The sequence below is a fragment of the Aspergillus uvarum genome (assembly GCF_003184745.1).
Source record: "Aspergillus uvarum CBS 121591 unplaced genomic scaffold BO82scaffold_130, whole genome shotgun sequence".
Taxonomy (NCBI): domain Eukaryota; kingdom Fungi; phylum Ascomycota; class Eurotiomycetes; order Eurotiales; family Aspergillaceae; genus Aspergillus; species Aspergillus uvarum.
Window position 1 is genome coordinate 1 of NW_020291427.1, and position 19,623 is coordinate 19,623.

At 45.8% G+C, this 19,623-nt stretch overlaps 12 protein-coding genes across 12 annotated transcripts; 8 read left to right on the forward strand and 4 right to left on the reverse strand.

The window, feature by feature from the left end:
* Positions 1-1,016: 1,016 nt before the first annotated feature.
* Positions 1,017-1,632, reverse strand: BO82DRAFT_32597 (uncharacterized protein). Its single transcript, XM_025632892.1, has one exon. The coding sequence runs from the start codon at positions 1,555-1,557 to the stop codon at positions 1,246-1,248; it is 312 nt and encodes a 103-aa protein (XP_025485590.1). The 5' UTR covers positions 1,558-1,632; the 3' UTR covers positions 1,017-1,245.
* Positions 1,633-2,089: 457 nt separating this feature from the next.
* BO82DRAFT_349356 (uncharacterized protein) lies at positions 2,090-2,808 on the forward strand (the record flags this gene model as incomplete). Its single annotated transcript, XM_025633873.1, has 2 exons — positions 2,090-2,637; positions 2,689-2,808. The coding sequence occupies exons 1-2, from the start codon at positions 2,392-2,394 to the stop codon at positions 2,806-2,808; spliced, it is 366 nt and encodes a 121-aa protein (XP_025485591.1). The 5' UTR covers positions 2,090-2,391.
* Positions 2,809-3,837: 1,029 nt separating this feature from the next.
* On the reverse strand, positions 3,838-5,454 carry BO82DRAFT_379601 (P-loop containing nucleoside triphosphate hydrolase protein; the record flags this gene model as incomplete). The annotated part of the gene is made up of 2 exons (XM_025637700.1): positions 3,838-5,138; positions 5,370-5,454. 2 exons carry the CDS (start codon positions 5,452-5,454, stop codon positions 3,838-3,840), a joined length of 1,386 nt encoding a protein of 461 aa, XP_025485592.1.
* A 2,688-nt stretch (positions 5,455-8,142) lies between these two features.
* On the forward strand, positions 8,143-8,686 carry BO82DRAFT_32691 (uncharacterized protein). Its single transcript, XM_025632938.1, has one exon. The coding sequence runs from the start codon at positions 8,175-8,177 to the stop codon at positions 8,541-8,543; it is 369 nt and encodes a 122-aa protein (XP_025485593.1). The 5' UTR covers positions 8,143-8,174; the 3' UTR covers positions 8,544-8,686.
* BO82DRAFT_396874 (uncharacterized protein) lies at positions 8,464-10,000 on the reverse strand. The gene is made up of 4 exons (XM_025638872.1): positions 9,694-10,000; positions 9,510-9,638; positions 9,377-9,460; positions 8,464-9,326 (listed from the first exon to the last, which is right to left on the reverse strand). The coding sequence occupies exons 1-4, from the start codon at positions 9,938-9,940 to the stop codon at positions 8,830-8,832; spliced, it is 957 nt and encodes a 318-aa protein (XP_025485594.1). The 5' UTR covers positions 9,941-10,000; the 3' UTR covers positions 8,464-8,829.
* Positions 10,001-10,165: 165 nt separating this feature from the next.
* On the forward strand, positions 10,166-11,186 carry BO82DRAFT_360058 (uncharacterized protein). Its single transcript, XM_025636739.1, has 3 exons — positions 10,166-10,378; positions 10,443-10,965; positions 11,021-11,186. Exon 2 carries the CDS (start codon positions 10,602-10,604, stop codon positions 10,956-10,958), a length of 357 nt encoding a protein of 118 aa, XP_025485595.1. The 5' UTR covers positions 10,166-10,378; positions 10,443-10,601; the 3' UTR covers positions 10,959-10,965; positions 11,021-11,186.
* A 286-nt stretch (positions 11,187-11,472) lies between these two features.
* On the forward strand, positions 11,473-13,493 carry BO82DRAFT_349363 (aminoglycoside phosphotransferase family protein; the record flags this gene model as incomplete). The annotated part of the gene is made up of 3 exons (XM_025633874.1): positions 11,473-11,645; positions 11,695-12,308; positions 12,360-13,493. The coding sequence occupies 3 exons, from the start codon at positions 11,473-11,475 to the stop codon at positions 13,316-13,318; spliced, it is 1,746 nt and encodes a 581-aa protein (XP_025485596.1). The 3' UTR covers positions 13,319-13,493.
* Positions 13,494-14,028: 535 nt separating this feature from the next.
* On the forward strand, positions 14,029-15,036 carry BO82DRAFT_32757 (gamma-glutamylcyclotransferase family protein). Its single transcript, XM_025632971.1, has one exon. The coding sequence runs from the start codon at positions 14,128-14,130 to the stop codon at positions 14,725-14,727; it is 600 nt and encodes a 199-aa protein (XP_025485597.1). The 5' UTR covers positions 14,029-14,127; the 3' UTR covers positions 14,728-15,036.
* Positions 15,037-15,220: 184 nt separating this feature from the next.
* BO82DRAFT_388035 (uncharacterized protein) lies at positions 15,221-16,811 on the forward strand. Its single transcript, XM_025638356.1, has 4 exons — positions 15,221-15,598; positions 15,629-15,689; positions 15,739-16,098; positions 16,151-16,811. Exons 1-4 carry the CDS (start codon positions 15,260-15,262, stop codon positions 16,402-16,404), a joined length of 1,014 nt encoding a protein of 337 aa, XP_025485598.1. The 5' UTR covers positions 15,221-15,259; the 3' UTR covers positions 16,405-16,811.
* BO82DRAFT_32765 (uncharacterized protein) lies at positions 16,135-16,989 on the reverse strand. Its single transcript, XM_025632977.1, has 2 exons — positions 16,700-16,989; positions 16,135-16,646 (listed from the first exon to the last, which is right to left on the reverse strand). The coding sequence occupies exons 1-2, from the start codon at positions 16,718-16,720 to the stop codon at positions 16,410-16,412; spliced, it is 258 nt and encodes an 85-aa protein (XP_025485599.1). The 5' UTR covers positions 16,721-16,989; the 3' UTR covers positions 16,135-16,409.
* A 959-nt stretch (positions 16,990-17,948) lies between these two features.
* On the forward strand, positions 17,949-18,642 carry BO82DRAFT_324134 (uncharacterized protein). The gene is made up of 2 exons (XM_025632820.1): positions 17,949-18,309; positions 18,380-18,642. The coding sequence occupies exons 1-2, from the start codon at positions 18,006-18,008 to the stop codon at positions 18,442-18,444; spliced, it is 369 nt and encodes a 122-aa protein (XP_025485600.1). The 5' UTR covers positions 17,949-18,005; the 3' UTR covers positions 18,445-18,642.
* A 393-nt stretch (positions 18,643-19,035) lies between these two features.
* Positions 19,036-19,623, forward strand: BO82DRAFT_32797 (uncharacterized protein). The gene is made up of 2 exons (XM_025632991.1): positions 19,036-19,451; positions 19,509-19,623. Exons 1-2 carry the CDS (start codon positions 19,120-19,122, stop codon positions 19,543-19,545), a joined length of 369 nt encoding a protein of 122 aa, XP_025485601.1. The 5' UTR covers positions 19,036-19,119; the 3' UTR covers positions 19,546-19,623.

Genomic DNA, 19,623 nt, shown 5'->3' on the forward strand with positions numbered 1-19,623 from the left:
CATGGTCTTAGCCGAAGTTTCATGACTTTAGTTTTAAATATTGACTTTTTTGAGGACTCAATCTTTTGGCATCAGACAGGAAAACTCTCAACTCTTTCCTACAACGTGTCGCTTATAGTTAGCCGAGTACAGGTTGATATTAACAAAAGATAATGGTTAGTCAGAGAAAGTCAGAACAAAATCTTCATAGACTGTGGTCAGGAGAGCTATGGCCTCCCATGGTTACTTAGCCTTACAGACCGTCAATTGACAGATTGAAGGCGATGGCAGACTCAAAGCTGTGGGCATACATCCAAAGTGGATCCACGTCCGCAGCCTCCAGAACATAGCTTTCGATCAATTGATTTGGATCACGGGGCTTAAAGCCAGAGCCTTCCCACCACAGCCTCCCGACCGCGGACGTCCATCTCTAGACTCGGAGCGCGCCTGAACACGGTTGGTTCCACAGATCTATAGCTTGACTGGCCGAAAAGCACAGAATATGCGTATCTCCAGGCCCAGACCACGCCAAGTCAGAAAACGCTATTCCTCAATCTCTCGAAGGCCCAGGTACCCAAACTCCCAGATACTGCACAACAGGCACGCAAATTATGACAGTCGAATTATCGTAAATCCCGTCTAGCCTCTTTATTCTCGGAGAATCTCCGATGGAGCCTTTAAAGCCCTCATTTGAGATATACTCAAAACCCCTCCAAGCGATTATATTAAGAAGTAATGATGGAAAACGGGCGCCGGCCTTCACCTTCAAATCTATCTCTACCGCTCGGATGAACCCCAAATAGCCCATGCTCGCTAGCCGTAATGATGGCAGCTACAGCACTGGACGCTTCAGTGGATAACATCATCATTGGCTTGTGTGTTGGTGTCCGGCCACTCCGAATCTTTCAGCTGTATCTGCTCGAATTTCCCCTGCCCGTACAACAGCAAAACCTGTGGCTATTCGTGAACAAACTCGTAACTATCGAGGATCAACGCCAATTCGCACAAGTCCAAAGAGGCCGGCTGTTTCAATCGTCGTAAGCACACGATTGAGTTGAACGGCTACGCGTGATGCATCTCTGGGCTCATATTCCTAGGTGTCTTGATTGTTTGACTCTATAATAGTAGACACTAAGCATGAGCAGTTCTAGGTATAGGTGCGCTGCAGGCAGAACAGCAGGCGAGTTTAAGACACGGGCAACGAGAGCCACCAGACAAGGGTAACACTGGGCACGGGCGAGCCACAGGCAGTGAATGTCAGCAGGCTTAAATGGATGCGAGCAGAGTGAACCTCCAGGCAGTAGTAACACCGCGCATGGGTGAGCCGCAGGCAGTGAATGTCAGCAGGCCTAAATGACTGCGAGCAGAGTAAACCACTAGACAGGGAGACAGCCGGTAAGCAGACACCAGGCAAGACAGACCCAAGGCAAGACGGACACGGGGCGAGCCCAGGCCGCCAGCGATGAGAGCCACAAGACGAGGGTGACACCGGGCACGGGTGAGCCGCAGGCGGTGAGTTGCGGTGGACCTGGGTGTCTGCGAGCAGAGTAAGCCACCAAGCAAAGAAGCACCAGGCATGGTGACTCGCTACCGCTCCTGAAACAATACACTGAAATTGATGGAGTTGACTTCAATGATGCAACAATGTATCAGGGACATAGAATGATTGACAGGAATAATAGATGTGGTAAATTGCAAAGATGTTCGATTCTGATCGGTCATATTCCGCGTAGACTACCTCGTGGACATGGGAGTAACGTGTGCCACATCACGAAGAGGGTTACGGAGACTTCACGCTGCAACAAGCCTTCCCATTCTTTCTTTTCGCTCGAAACGCGATGGATCAGCAACTCATACAATCTCTATTTGCAAGCATTACAACGCCACCCTCTGTTTCAACTGATATCAAAAGTCGAAACCTTGGATAAACTGATATCTTCTCGGGTTAATCAACAGTACAACTCGGGCAAAAGATGAACACAACCAAGAACAGTCAACAGATTCAAGTAGACAGCTTTGCCGCTCAACATACGAAACATGACTGGTTTAGGGTAGACTTTTGATTTAGGCGGTTGAACACGATCGGTTGTGTTGAAAAATTGTATTCTTTCTCTATTCACGGTTCAAATGTTCAAGCCAACTTGTGCAACCAGTGCTTCCTATTCACAGGGCAGAGCAACTTATTTTCTCATCATCATGCCGAATCTATCACTGTCATACTTCGGTCAAATACCTTTGTTCAACATAAGCGTTGCATCGTTCGAACACTTCAACCGCGTTGCAAAAACCATAATCCAACAATAGAACCAATTCTCTCTTGATACTCAAAGCTCGTGTGAGTTAGACATCAGATCCTTATAAAAGGAGTTTTGTAAGTGTAGACAAGGAATCAGATCGCAAGTTCAGATCCATATGTTTTTTTTTGTGACAATGTCAGAGGACAACGAAACTAAGCTACCCAAGGTTCCCAATTCACCAAAGAAAGTGGTGCGACAGAAACGAGACCGGCGGAAGAAAAGCCTGATACATAAGGCCTATGAATACAGTAAGCTGTGCGACGCTGACATATACCTCGGCATTCGGCTTCGAGATTCCGGGCAAGTCACGACGTTCCAGGCTGATCCGACTGGGTTTTGGTCGAGATTTTCATCTCATTTGGTAAGTGGTTTCCAGCGTGGTTTCCATCGTGAGCTTACTAATACCAGCTAGGAGGGATATTACCCACGGCCGGTACAGAAAACAGACAAGGATTTTGACGAACTCGCTGCTGGTGAAAGTGCTGGTGAAGAGGACAAGATCAAACCACTAGAAGACAAGGCCGTACTTTAGTTGATGCCGGGGATAGAGGGAGATACTGGTCTGTCGGCTCTCTTGAAACACTATACTCTTCGAATTTGACGGAAGCTATCATTGCCCAGGTGATTGCGTGAGCACATAACCTGTACGTCAGCCTCCCTTGCAATGGCTACAATCCAGGATTGGCACTTTCAATAAGCGCAGTGCTAGATCACAGCCGACGACCTCTTGAGTCAGGAAGTAAAGCTATGCTGAGCTCCCAGTTGCGCTTAAAAAAGATTGATCATTATCTTTCTTCCTCGCTTTTGTATCAATAGCAATTCGAGGCATAATTGATGACAATGCCTTACTTTCTTCTTGGACATGCAAATCTGTAGTAGTTCAGCACCATAAAGGCATGTCACAGTACATATTATACTGTACCAGTTATTTTATACTCTACATTTGATCATGATTCCGACGCCGGAGGTAGGGCGGTGGCTACATAAACAAGCATTACTCCCAAAATACTCTTGAGCATCGTTCAATGACGGCTGAAAACAGGGTGATTGGGCATAGCTATCGGACTTGAAGGTTTAGTTCGGCGACAGCTAAGATGACAATCCCAACTGGTGTGTACAGAGGGGCAAGAATCACAAGTTTAAAAATTACAGATCCTGGTACGATGAATGGGAGCATAATCTCCTTAAATTAACTTCTCAGCTTGACATTCTTCGTCGATCGTATTAAACAGCAATCACGTGTCAGAAGAAGCCACCTTGACTTAGATGACTCATCACACACATTGTGCGGAACCCGTATTCAGAGTGGCACGTTTACGCGTTCGTGTGACCCAGTACTCACATTCTTTATCCTCCACTTCGTGCCAAATTCCGAAACCACAAAGATATAGAGGCACTAGACAATATAAGGTGGGCTATGATTTCCTTCGGATCGACATCTTATATTCCAGCTAACGTTACGCGTCATTTCTAGTCTCCCTGTCTACTTCTGAGACCCCCGGGTTCAGACTGGAAAGCACTAAACGTCATTTGCTTCAGTGCTTTGAGCCTTCCATTCCAGTCAAGCCACCATGAATATCTCGCCCTCATCCATATACGTCATCCAATCGGTCACGTTACGCTCGGCCGACACTGGGTCATTTCTGAAATGCAGAAGGTAATTCTGGAGCATCGCAGCAGTGTACGTATTCGGCTTAACCTTGGCAGCGAACTTTTCCGACAATTGAACGATATCCTTCAGCGACCAACTTGAGGATGCTGGTTCCAAAGAACAACATATTCTCATATCATGGGCATCGACAATATAAAGGTGGTCCGAAGGCTTCACAAAGAATGTTAGGAATTGTTCCTTGATATCTCTTCGGGTAGCAAAGTGGAAGGGAAAGACTCGGTCCACCCGGCCTGGGCGTTGGAGGGCCTTGTCAAGAGACCCTGGGTCGTTTGTGGTCATGATCAAGATTCGCCCTTCCTGGGCAGAGACACCATCGATGATATTGAGGATTTCTGAGAGACTCAGGCCACCCTGCGAACGGTCAGAGGAATCTGGACATTCATGGCTTCTATCATCGCCTGACGCATCTTCAACCTGGGAGAGAGACTCGCTGATATTGCGGTTCTCTATGCCGGCCTGATCCATATCCTCGAAAAGGACGAGACATTTCTCCGGTAGAGATAAAAACAAGCGGGTGAGGCTGTCACCGTCGACATTTTTTGAGTTGAGACTGACTGTGCAGATTTCGAGGCCTATCAGACTAGCAATAGCGAGGCACAGGCTTGATTTGCCAGTACCCGGTGGGCCGTGAAAAAGATACCCCCTTCGATATGGAATGCCACGTTTCTGGTACCAGGAACGAGTACGCGGATGGAGGAAGTCTGTCAGATCGTCGACAAGCGCATTCTTAATAAGTGGATCTATAATGATAGTCGAGAGGGGCCTTGGCATCTTAGATGGCAAACTCATCCACTGTCGTGCTGGTCCATCCTTGAGCCCCTGGCTTATGCGTACGCGGTTGTTGTTCGTCTCTATGTTGGCCCCCTGTATCTCCTGCAAGAGCTTTCGAAGGGCATGCTGACTCCAAGCATATAGATATAGCTTCTCCCGGTGATCAGTCCAAGGGCTGCCAGCTTCCTTGTACGGTTGACGACAGAAACCGAATAGAGTACCTCGATATTGGAAGAAGTGAATACCAGGAGGTGCAGGTGTGTAGCGAATAGGTTGAATCATCTTCATTTCCCTAATCTTGATCCAAAATTCCCGTTCGTCCTTCTCGAACTGGACAACCTCTTCCTCAGAAAGTTCCTTTTGCTGTTCGGTCTTTTGATCATCCTTGTCCCATGGAGAGACAAAGCTGACCTCGGTTCCTGCAATTGAGTCTTATGCTGTGCTCAATTCTGGCAACTGCGAGACCCAGCACATCACGTCCTTGTATAAAGCGTCGTGATATCTGATTTGAACTGAGAATGCAAAGGGAAGAAGAAAGTGATAAGGGCGGGTCCAGAATACCGGGAAAAAATACATGCAGGCCACGAAAAGAGCCGCGGGTGCAAGGAGTAAGATCGAGGCATTTGCATGGAGGTGAATTTTGACAAGACGAGCAAAGAAGCTGTAGCCGGGTAGAAGATTTTCAAGCAGGGCCTCAGGCGCTTCTAAAAAAGATACAATTTCCGTTGGATTCATGATTGATAGGGTTGGAAGAAAGAGGCGTTGAAGATGCGGTTCAGTCGATAATATATGATCAAGCAATTGGTTCAATCTATGTACACGGTCGTAGCATTGCGGGTTGGCAGGCCTAATGATTTGAGTACAGGGTAATCTTGATTCTGTTTTTATACAGTATCCGATGGTCCGTAATGTCACATTACGGAGCTTGCGTAAACACTGCAGGACAAGATCGTTTCCTGCTTCTCATAGTGACATTTGTCCAGCTACAATGCCTTTATTCCGAAGGGTTCTGCTGCATACCAATCAAGTTTTACTGTATGCATGCTGTCTGTAAGCCGCAGTATTCTAATTAAGTCCGATCTACTGACTCGCTTGTGAACAGGGTGGATCGAAAACCAGGCTACTGCAATATTCGTTACGGTATTGTTCTGTTAAGCGCCAAAAATTACTTCCAGATTCGTAGTTATCACAGAGTACAGCCTTTTCGCATGATCCACAAACACCAAAGACAATTTTCGTGTCCGCATTGGCGACAACAGCGTCCAGAGGGACCGTCTCCTCTTACTTCCTTCTCACAGACACAGCAAAATATCAGGCTTGTAGCGCGCATTCGAGGATGTCGACGAACAACTTTGTTTCCTTGAGCTGTTCTTCCGCAGTACATCTCCTGGAAACCAGGTTAGTATTTGCAAATTCTCGCCAGGCTGTTCTGCCTTACCTGTTCATTTAACAAGATTTGACTTGGAGGCATCGTTTCTCTTCCTGTTTATTCCCTGAGGCTTTCTCTTATCAATGTGAAGATTCACTTTAAGAATCTGTTTGTGCTATTGATGAAGAGCTTACTCGAAATATGGAAGCGAGTACCGGGCTTCAGCAGCTTCACCTCGACATAGATAGGAGAGAAGAGACACAACAAGGAAGATAAACCAACAGCACAATATAGCTAGAGCAAGCGACATACTCGAACAGAACTTTTGCTAAGACTATCATTGATTGCGAATGAATGAACCCGATAGCTTGACTCTTTATAGATCATGCAAGACACTGTATAATTCCCGACAACAGCAAGCACCGTTATACTTTTCAAAAAAGGGGTGAAGACTATCAGCGACTAGGTACATGGCATCTACATATGCAATCTGAGTTTGATCCTTGCTCAGACTGACAAATCAAGAGCCCATCACTTGGTTTCATCCTGAGGATCCTCCAGGCTGACTCTGGTACCATAGACCGGGCGTTATCAAGATTAAGCTGCAGTATAGATTGATCGAGTGGTTCGAGATTGCCGGCTTGAACTTTGATAGGACAGGAAATAGTATGACTCTTCCCAGGGCTTTTTCGAAGGCGAGCTGAAAATAGCAAGTATGGCCCATACTCGTTTATGACAAGTCCGCGATAGGCTTCAAAAAAGGATATACCGAATTCGGTTTCGGCTTTGACAACGTTAAGGAGTTTTCTTTCATCTTGTAAGGATGTCTGAATCATTGGATCGATATTTGCATACCCAGATGCAGTTGTGATTGTAGGCTCAATTCTCCTTGACGTGGTTTTAGTGGTTGGTCGAGCGAGGCAAAGTTTCAAGAGTGCAAAAAAGCTTAAGCAGAACATATTGGACGGTCGACAAAGACTGTAAGATCACATCTGAAAACTGCATGCGCGATTCAACTTTCTAGGAGTTGCGGTGAGCATGGAGAATCTCGACTTTAAGAACTTACTGATATTTCCTTCATGTGGGCTTCTTTATCGCGGCTTTCGGCAATGGTGATGAGAGCGTTACACTATGCAGCCCTGTACAAGAGTAAATTATTCTTCAATTTGATGTTTAGGAGATACTATTGAGGAATAACCCGAAAAGTCAATACAGCCGTTATGCTAAAGTGCGAAGGCAGGACGCGGCACCGTAGTTCCAGGAAGCATGCATATAGATGGCTTATGTTTTAGTACTAGGCTTTGACTCGGTAGAACTCAGAGCTGCAGTTGCCAATAAAAAGACGTAGGAAAGATGATTGATGATGAGGAGGAGGAGGAGGAGGAGGAGGAGGAGGAGGGGGGGGTGGAGAATCATGCATTGCCTACTAGTTCGCTGGACATTAGGACGGTTTTGGTTAAGAACGCACCAATACATAAAAACCGCCAGAAGCGTAGTTTCTGTTTAGGTCCTAGAAAACTTGGGTACGAGATGAACTTGTGAACTTGTTTAAAATGCCAAGAACCGGTGCTGTGCGTAAACCGGTGCTGTGGCGAAAACCGGTGCTGTGCATAAACCGGTGCTGTGCCTAAACCGGTGCTGTGCGTAAACCGGTGCTGTGCTTAAACCGGTGCTGTGGCGAAAACCGGTGCTGTGGCGAAAACCGGTGCTGTGCATAAACCGGTGCTGTGCGTAAACCGGTGCTGTGCGTAAACCGGTGCTGTGCGTAAACCGGTGCTGTGGTGTAAACCGGTGCTGTGCTTGAACCGGTGCTGCTGCTAATCTGTCCTTTCTGGCTTAAGAACAGTTGAAAAGACTACAATGACAATTTTCTTTTCCAATCTCTATTACCAAGAATTAGTGTCGTACATTGCACAAAATTATTGTACACTGGCAGGTGTCTTGTGTTGAATTCTCACTTGTTAGTAAAAGTTGGGTTAGGATTTAATCAGACATAACTGCCCCGCTTCACTTATGCCCAAGGTCTCGCTAGAGAGTAGATAATCACATGACTCATTCACCTCTCTTGCCCCTCCAGCGGGGCAGGATGTCAATCGCGCATCAAACAGCCACGTACCAACCGCAGAGTAGTCGACAACAAGCGTTAATCCAGAGGCACTTTACATTACTCCAAGCGTGTAAGGGACTATCGATAATCGCAGCTATCCTTGGAAGGTCTTATTACGAACATCAACAAAGACGGAAAATGGCAGCGAGCGTACCTAGCAGGTCCCATCTTAACCTAGAAAAAATCAGCGATCCTCTAACCGAAAACTTACTGGCCAAGCTGGCTTCATGGTGTGAGACTGCCAATTTTGCTCAAGAAGGAGAAAACTTGGAAAAATGTGTTGATGGGAAACTTGCGAGCGTTTGTCGGCAGCTACTCGATACGCTGGACCTTGAAGGAAAGGTATGAAATTTCTTACATTGTATTAAACAAATCTGACTTAGCAAGATAAAAAATCGTCGCTGGGGCTATACAGTACTACGAACCGGACCTGGTCCAGCTCGGTTTCACAACACAGCCGGCCCAGCGTACCTTCTTCCCATTCGCATAATAACAGGTTCTCCCACCGTGTCAGGGCTGCAATTACAACCGGGTTGGATACTTTATATAACACACGAAATTGAAGTTGGACCTGGGCTGGATGGGCTTTTCATCGCCGAATTATGACCAACCCAATGCACTGCGATACCAACACTTAGGAACTTCCGAGATCTGCACACGTTCGATTGACCATATGTCCATCACATGTACGGGCGAAAAATGTGTTTTCGCAAGGGAATTGCTTCGCAGGCGGTTGAGCTGCCGGAAAAGGTTCACTATAAGGGTATACTAAGGTTGCTAAGTCAAAGGCGATCGATGTCGGCATATCGCTATGAGCAGGGTCCAAGTTTGAAATATCGAAGGGTTGAGCCGGAGTCGCAAAGAAGCTGTTGTCATCCATAACTGCAAGCTCAACAGTTGAAGCTATAATGGGATCGTACACTTGCCTTTGAACAAGGCTTGATAAATCAAAACTTGGCACAGGCTCCGATGTCGTATTCTTTTCATGTGCCTCCACGAGTGTTGAATGGTCGAACCTTTCAACAGAGTCAATCCTTTCCAGTGTAGCGCTTTGTTCAAGGAATCCATTTTCCGGAATTGTTGAGGAGTTGGATGTCTTTGACGAATGCGTGACGTCCTCCATGTTCTCGCCTGTATATATGGTGAGATACTTCAGCGGCACCACCATGGAGCTCACTAACTGGAATATCCATCTTCAAGACCTCTGGTCGCAGTGACCCGTTGGATCTCTTGAATGGGTTGGGTTATTTTGAAAGAGTAAGATGCTAACTCCGTCAGGTCTGTGGCCTGAATTGCTAGATGAAGTTTGCTCACATAGTATCCCATCTTCAATGCATTCCAGTCCCCGCGCTCGACATCGATTTTTTGATAAATGCTCAGCCACATTGCGTTGCTGCCGGAATTTTTTATGACACTGTGGGCAAGGGTACCTTTTCAGATCGTCTGGATGAAAGTCTTTGTCAGTCGTTTTGATGAATACGGATAAAGGGGCACGCACGCGTTTGCACATGTCTCTTGTGCGCAAATGATCTGGCAAATCGGCGAGAGCAGATATCGCAGATATATCTTACATTGGCATCTTTTCGTGCACCTGGAAATAGGCGTGCGTAGCTCTCTGAATGCCGCTTACAGCGGCTACTGAATTCCCATAAGTGTTCACGGAGACAATCTTTCGATCGTGCACCATAGTATCGTCGTTGGCAGCACGATACTGGGCATTCCAAAGGTATACTCTCAGCACTCATGACCCTGGAGGAAGTCTCTGAAAGATAATCAGATAGCGTACTGGATCAATGGGATACAGTCGCAGGTGGAATTAGTGACTGTAAGGATGTCAAAGCGGTGTTGGTGCGGGGTTCCGCGCGCAGTACTGCACGTGATCTTGGTTAATCTCCAGACTAGTTTGACGGTCACACAGCACCGGTTTTTAGCAAGGATAGCGTCTTAGCATTGACCTACTATGAATACATCTTATTTCGGGATGTGTGACCGGTGCTGTGAGGTCTTGGAGAACTAATCATATCTAAGCTTGGCGCGCTTCTGCGTTTATTCTAGGGTGCAAGCGTAACATCAGCGAAAGTTTCGACTTTGTTCATGATACTGGACATCTTACATCCTGCGCAAAGGAGCGCTTGTATCTGCTAAAATACCGCTAAGTGCTGCGAGCTGCAGGTGATATCACAGCAAGTGCATCCTCTGCTTCCCACTCGTCATTAAATAGATACTTATATTGCAATGTCCTTGTAGGGGAAATGCCTCGACGTATCAGCTATATAAGAGTATTCATTTGTCCTCACTATTTTCTATGTACACTTCAATCGTGTCTTTTCCCATGCCAATTTCCTTCCGCGACACAGAACCAGACTCAATATTTACCTTTCATCTTCCCAGTTCTACCATTTGACAATGTCACGCCGAGCTTGGAACAGTGTGATGGAAGCGATCACAGGCCGGGGTTCCAAAGTCTGGGAGAAACTTGCTAAACCGACAGTCGGGAGAGGCAAAACTCAATGGCCGAAATCAGCAAGTGATTTGGAAAATCACGGTGTCCGCTTCGATTATGATGGCACTATTGAAGAGAACGGCCTTGTGTACCACAAATACCAGGTCCAGCCGAATGCTGGAAAGATTCCCAGTTCATGGAAAGACTGGAGAGATAAGAATGGGGGGACTCATGCCGTCATCGGAACCGTTAAAGTCAAGCAAGATGCGACAAAGGACGACGTTGATGAGGCACTCAAGTCACTTGAGGAACAGCTTTGAAGGCACTGTGAGTCATCATTTCCTCAAGCCTAATCGACTGAAATTAATTCTGGTCTTTGAAGTCTGGCACTGCTACAAATTGGCATGCATTGTTCTCGGCGATTGTCGAAAGCTAGAATTGTGGGTTTACGATTGATAAGGGGATTCGAGTATCTGAGCGGGGTTGGTATGATGGGCATTTGAATGTATCCACTCTTTGGCCTAGCCTTATAACTATTTTGAGATTGTATGGGTTTTCTTCCCGATGTAGCCAAACAACATATGTAAAATATGGAGACAAACGGGTCAAAACAGGCAAGGTACTAGATTGCCAATGTCGGCCGGCCCACATCAATCAGCCATCAGGCAGACGACATGCGGAAACATGTTTTCCCGACACGGAATAATTTCCCTTAAATTGGCCCTGTGCAACGGACTCCCAAACCAAGTCTATTCATCAAGCGGAACATATCCCTTGATCCCTTGATGCTCCTCTTTCATGTCGCTTTCTCGTCTGACCGCTAAAAGCTCCAATATGAAGAAATGTTCTGTCAATACGCGAAAATTTCTGGGCTCTTTACGGCTTCAAACTTTTCGCTTTCACAAGCTTGGGAACCAACAGCATGCGAACGCCTCGACAAGATGTGGGCGAAAATCAAATGTCACACTCCATGATGAATTTTTCCGGTACACTTCAGGGAGATGGATGTAAGTGCTGAGATACTAGACTTCTTGCAAAAAAACTGACGTTCTAAAGATTCAATGAACATCTTCGTCTATCAGAACGATTCCTTGAGTTTGACGTTTCTGCACTTCAGGATGTTATCTCTGCTGCATCCGGCCGTTTGAAATCCGATCTGAAAACCTTTGTTAAGCTGTCAGAAGGCGGTTTCAACCGCGTGTTCGAGGCCACTTTCAGCGATGGAAAGTGTGTTATTGCGCGACTCCCATATCCAAGCACAGTACCAGAACACTATACTGTAGCGAGCGAAGCGGCAACGTTAGACTATCTTCGCCTACATGGTATTCGCACACCAGTGGTTTATGGGTGGTGTTCGACAAAGGCGAATCCCGTTGGAACAGAGTATATCATTATGGAAAAGCTGGAGGGTACCCCACTCGGCGACAAATGGTTCTTAATGACACCAAAGGAACAACATAAGGTCATGAAGCAGATAGTCGAATGGGAAAAGCAATTGATGTCACTGCGGTTTCCTGCGTCTGGAAGTCTTTACTATACCAGAGACCTTTCATCGGACAGCAGGATACAACTCGCTGATCCCAATGATAGAGCATTCTGCATAGGACCGACAGCTCATTATAGCTGGTGGCATGACAAAAGGGACTTACTGAATATCGATAGAGGACCTTGTGAGTGAAAGTCTTCAAGAACTGTATTGTTGACAATACTGACTACGAAAGGGTTGTCATCAATTGACATTTTCCGAGCAGCTGGCGAACGTGAATTAGCTTGGACCAAAGCCTATGCAAAACCTCGCTTGCCCTATGACCGGCTCTATAGAGAGATTTATCATTTCAAGCACGTATCACCTGATAGCCATATCACCGACCTTACCAACTATCTTCAAATGGCACGCTGCTTAGGGTATGCAGACAACTCAACTTTAAATCGACCTGTTATGCGCCACCCTGATCTTCAGCCAAACAATATTCTTGTGTCTGAGACAAATGATATTATCGGACTTATAGATTGGCAGCATTGTTCTATTTTGCCTTTAGGTATTGTTGCGGGCATACCAACTCATTTCCAGAATTATGGCGATCCCGAGTCGGAGATGCTGAAACAGCCCGAGCTTACACTTCCATCAAATTATGACTCTTTACCTTCACCCGAGCAAGCATCTTTATCAGAGATTCGACGGAAAAGGCTGGTACATTTTCTTTATGCCGCGTTTACCAAAAGGCTAAATAAGGATCATTATGACGCCATCTTCGACCAGTCTGTCATTCTTCGTCAACGGCTATTCAAAAACGCTGGTACACCTTGGGAAGGAGACTCAATATCGCTGCGAGCAGAACTCATTCGCTCTATACAGAATTGGTCGATAATTGCGCAGACCACCGGTCCAGAGCAAATTCAGAGTGCTTGCTCGGTTGCTCCGGTGGGTTATTCAGAGGAGACTATCCAGGAAACACTGGACTTAGATGCTCGCCAAAAAGAAGCTGATATTGCGATCGAAGAAATGAGGAATATCTTAGAGGTTGATGTTCTGGGTTGGGTTCCAAATGATGATTATGATGCTGTTAAAGGAATGGCTCATAATATGAAGACCAGAATGCTTGAAGCGGCTGAGACTCCTGAAGATGTTATCGGTGTTCGAGATCATTTTCCGTTTGATGACTTCGATGAAGTGGCTTGAGGCATTGAAAGGATTCTTTAGGTGTTCATGTCATTTTGACGACAATACTTTTGTTCGCGACGGCATTAGCACGCTCAACTTGCCATATTATAGTATCATTCGGAGCATTGTAGAATCACCACTTTCACAGCAGTATAATGCCAGTATTGTTATGCTGTAGTCTTTGATTGCCTCCTACGTCTCTATGAAAGACAATTAATCCTACCATTTCAATACCTTCATAGTCTCTTCGTCACTTGCCCTAATGAAATCCAGCTTCGAATCTCATCTCATGAGGAAGACCGAGAAGATAGATCCGAGGAGATGGAGAACATATTGCATCCCAAGGTATTCAGAACTGCCGGAGTTACCTACATGGTGAAGAGCGGCACGATTATCAAGGAATAAAATGATGTACATCAACTTACAGCACTTTCACGCAATCGTCACAAGTGAAACTGAATCACCGAGCGAAAATTGTAGCGCAGAAAGCCAGGAAGGATGCAGGCCATTTGCCATACTTGCGCTTGTCCTGGTCAAGTGTTTGGAAAAGCGGGCTGTGCTACGGCCGCAATTCCAATTAGCAGGGGTGGATGAAGGGGCCACGTCAGCCGACCTGAGAAAGACCTCGAAATCGAGAGTAGAAGGGGGGAAGTCTTGTTGCAAAGAAGAGAGGGCGCCGAAAAGGGCGCTCCAGCAAATCGCAATTGAACTCTGTAGCCGGTCGACAAGCTAGTCACGTGCCAGTGGGTGCTTAGAGCATACCTAAATCTACTGGTGTCCGCCAGCATCGGAAGTAGCTCATAACCTATATCATTCTCTTTGGTGCTATGGCTTCTCAAGCAAAAGAAAATAGCTACCCGCCGCCACCTCCATCTCCCCCGCCACCCGAGAACCTGAAGTCGAAGATATCTCCATATGTCCTAAAATTAAGAAACGCTCCTCCCGATTACTTCTACCAAGCACCGATAAATTCGCCTTTTGTTGATCTACTTGCAGCACCCACTGGCCCATACTTCTTCTACGGCACACTTGTCGACCCTTCGATGCTTGCTGAAGTCCTTGGCTTAGACGAGAAGCCTAAACTTCGACCTGCTTACATACTCGGTTACGACTGTAAGATGTGGGGTCAGTATCCAGCCTTGGTCGATGCGCCTGGATCAGTTGTTCACGGTTTTGTGTATCATGTGCGCACGGTGGAAAGTGGCGAGAAGCTTGCGATGTATGAGACAAATAATTACCACGCCGAGCCCTGTCTCATCAGATTTACGGATGACCAGCGGCCAAAAGAGGATATAGGACATACGTTCAAATTCGCGGGAAATGTCAATGATCTGAGTGATGGTAACTTCAGCTTAGAGCTCTGGTTGAGAAGGATGGGTAGGCAGACTGAAGCAGACAAGGTGGATTCTACGGGTGGCAGTCAGTAGTCGAGGTCTTCCGGTTTGCTTACTGGAAAAGATAACGCCTCGATTTATCTATAGTTGAGTGGAATATGCTTTATCTTTGTTACAACTATATTTGTGCTCAAAGGCCGAAAACTCTGCTATATTGGATATCATCGACCACTAAAATCAAAAGTCCTTAATTATCTCGTTTCGCGTGATAAAGCCAAGTGATTAAGCTCGCATTGGTGAACAGGTTCCGATCTAAAAATTATTCCAATTATACGGTGCAACCAAGTCACGTGCTTCTTTCCTAGCATAGCAAACAATGTAAACATTCTCGATCCATGATTCCTGTGACCTTTCCGTCAGAAGTGGGGCAAAACAGATACGGGCTAGCTGAGTTCTTATAGTACTTAAACCTCGCTGCTCCCTACTGCTCCCTACTGCTCCCTACTGCTCCCTACTGCTCTCTACTGCTCCCTACTGCTTCCCCATTGCTCCACTTCTTCATCCATTACGGCCTCACTATAAGTTCGCCCGCACTAAAAACTGGAGCCGTTTGAATAAATTCAAGATGAATATGATAGAGCGCATACACGAAATGTTCGAGCAATTGAGTCGAGTCAAATCAGTCCCTAACGACTATGTCTCACTAGTCGAAGAACGTCTCACACTAATCTGCAGGCCTCCCGATCGTCTTAAGCGTATGGAAAGAGCCCGACCAAAAAAAGAATATAATTTACACGATCGGTTGAAACGAGCCCGGCGGATTTACTTGGAAGTTCTTGAAGTGTTCCCCGGCATCTTTTTGCCATTTATTATGGCTGTGTCTCCTAACTCATGCCGGAGCTGGAAAACGAGCGACGTTCGGAAAAATTTACAGAGCTGCAAATCAGCAGCATTGAGTGGCGAAGTTCTAAATGACCTCAAAATTATAGCAAAGAGAGTCGGTGTTTATCAAACCACTACATTCAAGAACATTCTGGACTTGCTTTCCACCTCGGGTAATTCTGTGTTCTCTTGGATGAGTTTCCTGCTGACGTAATGTTGTAGTGCCTTTGCCAAAGCCAAAAACGAACACTGAATCAGATGGGGCATGGTTCTATAGCACAGCCGATGTGACTAGAGCCCGTCATTTTCTGAGTAAGGACCTATACGAAGCATTCGAGAATTCTCCAAGGCGGACGCGTGAAAAGGAAAACCAACTCTTGACATCAACGCAGTGCATACGTATGAGCTTCCCTCGGTATGATCATCAAGACGCAACTGTACAATTGGACATCGGTTTTCATGATTCAATCGTCAAGGCTCTGTTCCCTACAGCATGGGAGAGATTCTTGACTGTACATGGGACTGAGATGACAAACGTGGAGTCTTCCCAATTAGCCAGGGAGCCATCAATTGCAGAAATATGTAAGAGGACTTAGCAGAAAGCTTGAAGCAAGTTTGTGACTAACGTGTTTAGATGATAATGCTTGCTTCACATTTCGAGGCGCATCAATGTCATCAATCCCTATTATCTTTGGATCTTCGTTAAGTCAAGGCATCGAAGAGAGCCAACTACGGGCATGGGAGATCAAGAATTTTGTCCTCAGGACAACGGACTGCATAAGCTTAGATTTAACGCGCAGTCGGCCCTGCGAGGCAACTGTTACTTTACGTGTCGGGTGGTCCCATGGGATATTCATGGCTACCAAGCTTTATGCATTTGATGGCTAATTGTGTCATGCGAACCGGTGTTTCCCTCTCTTGATCTTGACTGAGACCTGCTTTGGTAGACCGTCCATAAATCCGCTACCTGTGGTTGTCCATATCGTGGCCCCGTTCTCATCGTGAAATATTATCTCCTCACACTCGAAGCAATATAACTTCCGCTCGTAATTCTCCTGTGCGATGTAGTTGATAGGGTGGAGAATACAGTCATCAAAGTAACTTGGGTCAACTGGGAGAGGTTTCCATCGCTCGACCTACAATAGTTAGCGGAGCAAGCAGCAGGATTTGGCAGAATACAGACCAGGACTTTTTCAGTGGTCATATCAGGAAGCCGTGCTTGGGAAGAAGTCGTGATAAGATTTCGTTTGCGATAAATTGTTAAGTGTTTTGTTCTTCTTATAAGCTCATAGTTTCGTACTTTTCCAGGGCTACCACCTGGGTTTCATCTTTTGTGAAGATTTGCAGCAGGTCGAGAAAAATGGAGGGGTAGGCAAAGTTCGGCCCGAAGTGTTCTCCCAACTTGTGGCAAAAGAGAATGAAACGCCACATTTGTTCAGCCACGCAGGGTTTCCTTGCTTCTCCCTGTTGCTCCCTGTCGCTTATATTGCTCCCTATTGCTCCAGATATTACTCATATTTCTTCTGCCGCTCCCTATTACTCCATACTGCTTCCTATTGCTCCCTATTGCTTCTATTGCTTTCTATTGCTCCCTATCGCTCTCTGTCGCTTCTACCGCTCCGTATTACTCCATACTGCTTCCTATTGCTCCCTATTGCTTCTATTGCTCCCTATTGCTACAGATTACTCATATTTCTTCTACCGCTCCCTATTACTCCCTATTGCTTCTATTGCTTTCTATTGCTCCCTATCGCTCTCTGTCGCTTATACCGCTCCCTATTACTCCATACTGCTTCCTTTTGCTTCCTATTGCTCCCTATTGCTCCTACTATTTCTAATCGCTCTTTGTTGCCTTTGACTGCCACCTATTTCCACTACGTCTGCCTCATAAGGAATAGATCAGTATCTCGGGTTCACTTAGATTGAAGTTGCCAATCAAATCAACCGTTGTCGTAAGGCTTCTGCTAGAGCCGTCAAAATTACCATTATCACTCGACACGTCGATCAAGCTCGAGCCACAAATGTTAATCTCATATGCATACTTTTCTCGAGTATGCCGGTACCCAGGTTCTTCTGCATATTTCAATACTTCTTCAATTCCTTTTTGGAATTTCAACCTAGGATAGTAATGGACTGCTTCTCCACCTTCAGGTCCTGGAAAGGATTCAAGAAATTGCTGACCTTTACCAAAGCTTTCAGTTAAATAAGCAAGGTGTTGTGAAGGCCAATGCCTGTGAATACAGTCTGCCATACATTAGTGTACATAGAGTGATACGTGACTTGTCGACATACACCAATAGTTTGGTTTGGTGCCCTAGAAAAATGGTGCTTCCGCGGTAGTAATCTATCAGTAGATCTGAGAGAGGGAATGGATATCGATTGGAATTTTACATCACAATTCACATGTTCTCTCATTCTATTTAATCCCTCCAATTTCCTGGAGCGTTGTCTACTTAGCGCGGCTTTGTAGTTCTTCATCAAAGCATAATATGATGAACTTAGAAAAACAGCTAAGGGCCTTCCAAGTGATTATTCAAAAGTCAACAATACGCGTCGTTTGTCCTCAATGCCTTCAAGGATTTCCCCGTGCCGATGTCCTCTACCGCCACTTTAAGACCGAGGGAGACAACATTCATAAGGGTCTTAGTATGCGAAAAGTCGATTTCAAAAAATTCCTCGACTGCTACCAAGAGGCTCTGGGGGCTTCAGTTCCCGCCGAAAAGCTACGGTATGGTTTCGAGTGTTTTGAGGTCATGTTTGTGGTTGAGAATTATGCCAACGATGCTGAAAGAGGTCAGTCGGAGCCACGAAAAGACATAATATCACTTCGAAATAGTAATGCTAACTAAACCTGCTATTTTAGCTCGACTGAATATTTCCTCTCAGTCATCAGAGGCGTATGGAAACGAATTGTCCGCTGAAGCATAAGAGTTAGCCTTTTTCCATCTCGAACCGGGGCTTTCGAAAGCCAACCACAACAATGAATCTTCATACCAAGACGGCTTTTAGCATTAATGAACCACATATTTCGACGTGAATGAGGAAAATTCTACTAGCAAACAACTTTGGATGGTTTCAGTGAAGGCTCTAGAGATACCTCCTAATTTTACATATGGAGACTATGTTGGATTACATAGAGTGGAACTCAGCCATCTTGACTCTCAAATTTCTTGACGTACCTGGGTAAATGTTTCGCTGGTTGCTTCCCACAAAACTTATATATTCACTGGGAAGCTCAGTTGTTGCTTTTATCACCCGCCATATCTCTGAGCACAGTGATTGCCGGGAGTCCTTGTAGTATATGTTCCTCATTTTAAGCGTCATTCCAAGTCAAATAAGAAGCGAGAAGAGAACGAGAAGTGGATCTTCTTCCGTTGATTGGCCGAAAGGATAATGTATCAGTATGGTAAAGGCGAGAGACACAGAGGTTCCTTTCCGCACTAGCGGAAAGTAGATCCTCGGCAGGTACCTGTTGCCAATACAGTAGTACCACTTAACAACATACCAAACACCGTCAAACTTGACGAGGAGAGGAGAGAGGCCCACCCTAAGATCCTCTACCCCGCAGTGCTTATCCTCCCCCTTGACTTCATTCCCTCCAATATGTCTAGCCTCCAGAGGCAATTCAATACACAGAAAGAGGTTCTTCGGCAATCAACGATCAAGTATTTGTGTCCAGAATGTCTGCGAGGTTTCTCACGACCAGACACTCTATACAGACATTTTCAAGATGTTAAAGATGAGGCCCACAGAGGGCTAAGTCTGAGAAAGGATGACTACAACCAATTCTACTCGTGCTATCAAAAGTGCCTCGGAGCTTCGATCCCATCGAAATGTCTGCCCAAGCCGCCACATTGCTTTGAGTTGCAGTATGTCATCGAACACTATGGCAAGGATTTAGATAACGGTGCCAGTACAACATCCAACCATGGTATGTGGGTGGAAACCAGGCCCGGCGGCGACATACAGGTAGTAACACTATTAGTCTGAAGTTTCACCGAATTTTCGCACACGTCCTGTCTTTCTTGATGAGTCAGTACAACCTGTTCCAATTTATTACGATCGCCAAGCGCGTGGCTACAGTCACCGTCCACTGCATGATGCTAG

Bases quoted from the DNA above. Each gene is read 5' to 3' on its own strand.
- BO82DRAFT_396874 (XM_025638872.1), bottom strand. From the start codon at position 9,940: ATGAGTGCTGAGAGTATACCTTTGGAATGCCCAGTATCGTGCTGCCAA. The intron at 9,639-9,693 runs GTGCGTGCCCCT...ACTTTCATCCAG, and splicing joins CAAGAGACATGTGCAAACGC to ACGATCTGAAAAGGTACCCT. The intron at 9,461-9,509 runs GTGAGCAAACTT...TGACGGAGTTAG, and splicing joins CATTGAAGATGGGATACTAT to CATCTTACTCTTTCAAAATA.
- BO82DRAFT_32797 (XM_025632991.1), top strand. From the start codon at position 19,120: ATGTCTAGCCTCCAGAGGCAATTCAATACACAGAAAGAGGTTCTTCGG. The intron at 19,452-19,508 runs GTGGGTGGAAAC...ATTAGTCTGAAG, and splicing joins ACAACATCCAACCATGGTAT to TTTCACCGAATTTTCGCACA.
- BO82DRAFT_32765 (XM_025632977.1), bottom strand. From the start codon at position 16,720: ATGACCACTGAAAAAGTCCTG. The intron at 16,647-16,699 runs GTCTGTATTCTG...TTGTAGGTCGAG, and splicing joins TGACCACTGAAAAAGTCCTG to CGATGGAAACCTCTCCCAGT.
- BO82DRAFT_360058 (XM_025636739.1), top strand. From the start codon at position 10,602: ATGTCACGCCGAGCTTGGAACAGTGTGATGGAAGCGATCACAGGCCGG.
- BO82DRAFT_388035 (XM_025638356.1), top strand. From the start codon at position 15,260: ATGAATATGATAGAGCGCATACACGAAATGTTCGAGCAATTGAGTCGA. The intron at 15,599-15,628 runs GTTCTAAATGAC...ATTATAGCAAAG, and splicing joins CAGCAGCATTGAGTGGCGAA to AGAGTCGGTGTTTATCAAAC. The intron at 16,099-16,150 runs GTAAGAGGACTT...TAACGTGTTTAG, and splicing joins GCCATCAATTGCAGAAATAT to ATGATAATGCTTGCTTCACA.
- BO82DRAFT_324134 (XM_025632820.1), top strand. From the start codon at position 18,006: ATGATGAACTTAGAAAAACAGCTAAGGGCCTTCCAAGTGATTATTCAA. The intron at 18,310-18,379 runs GTCAGTCGGAGC...CTGCTATTTTAG, and splicing joins TGCCAACGATGCTGAAAGAG to CTCGACTGAATATTTCCTCT.
- BO82DRAFT_32691 (XM_025632938.1), top strand. From the start codon at position 8,175: ATGTCAATCGCGCATCAAACAGCCACGTACCAACCGCAGAGTAGTCGA.
- BO82DRAFT_32757 (XM_025632971.1), top strand. From the start codon at position 14,128: ATGGCTTCTCAAGCAAAAGAAAATAGCTACCCGCCGCCACCTCCATCT.
- BO82DRAFT_32597 (XM_025632892.1), bottom strand. From the start codon at position 1,557: ATGCCTGGTGCTTCTTTGCTTGGTGGCTTACTCTGCTCGCAGACACCC.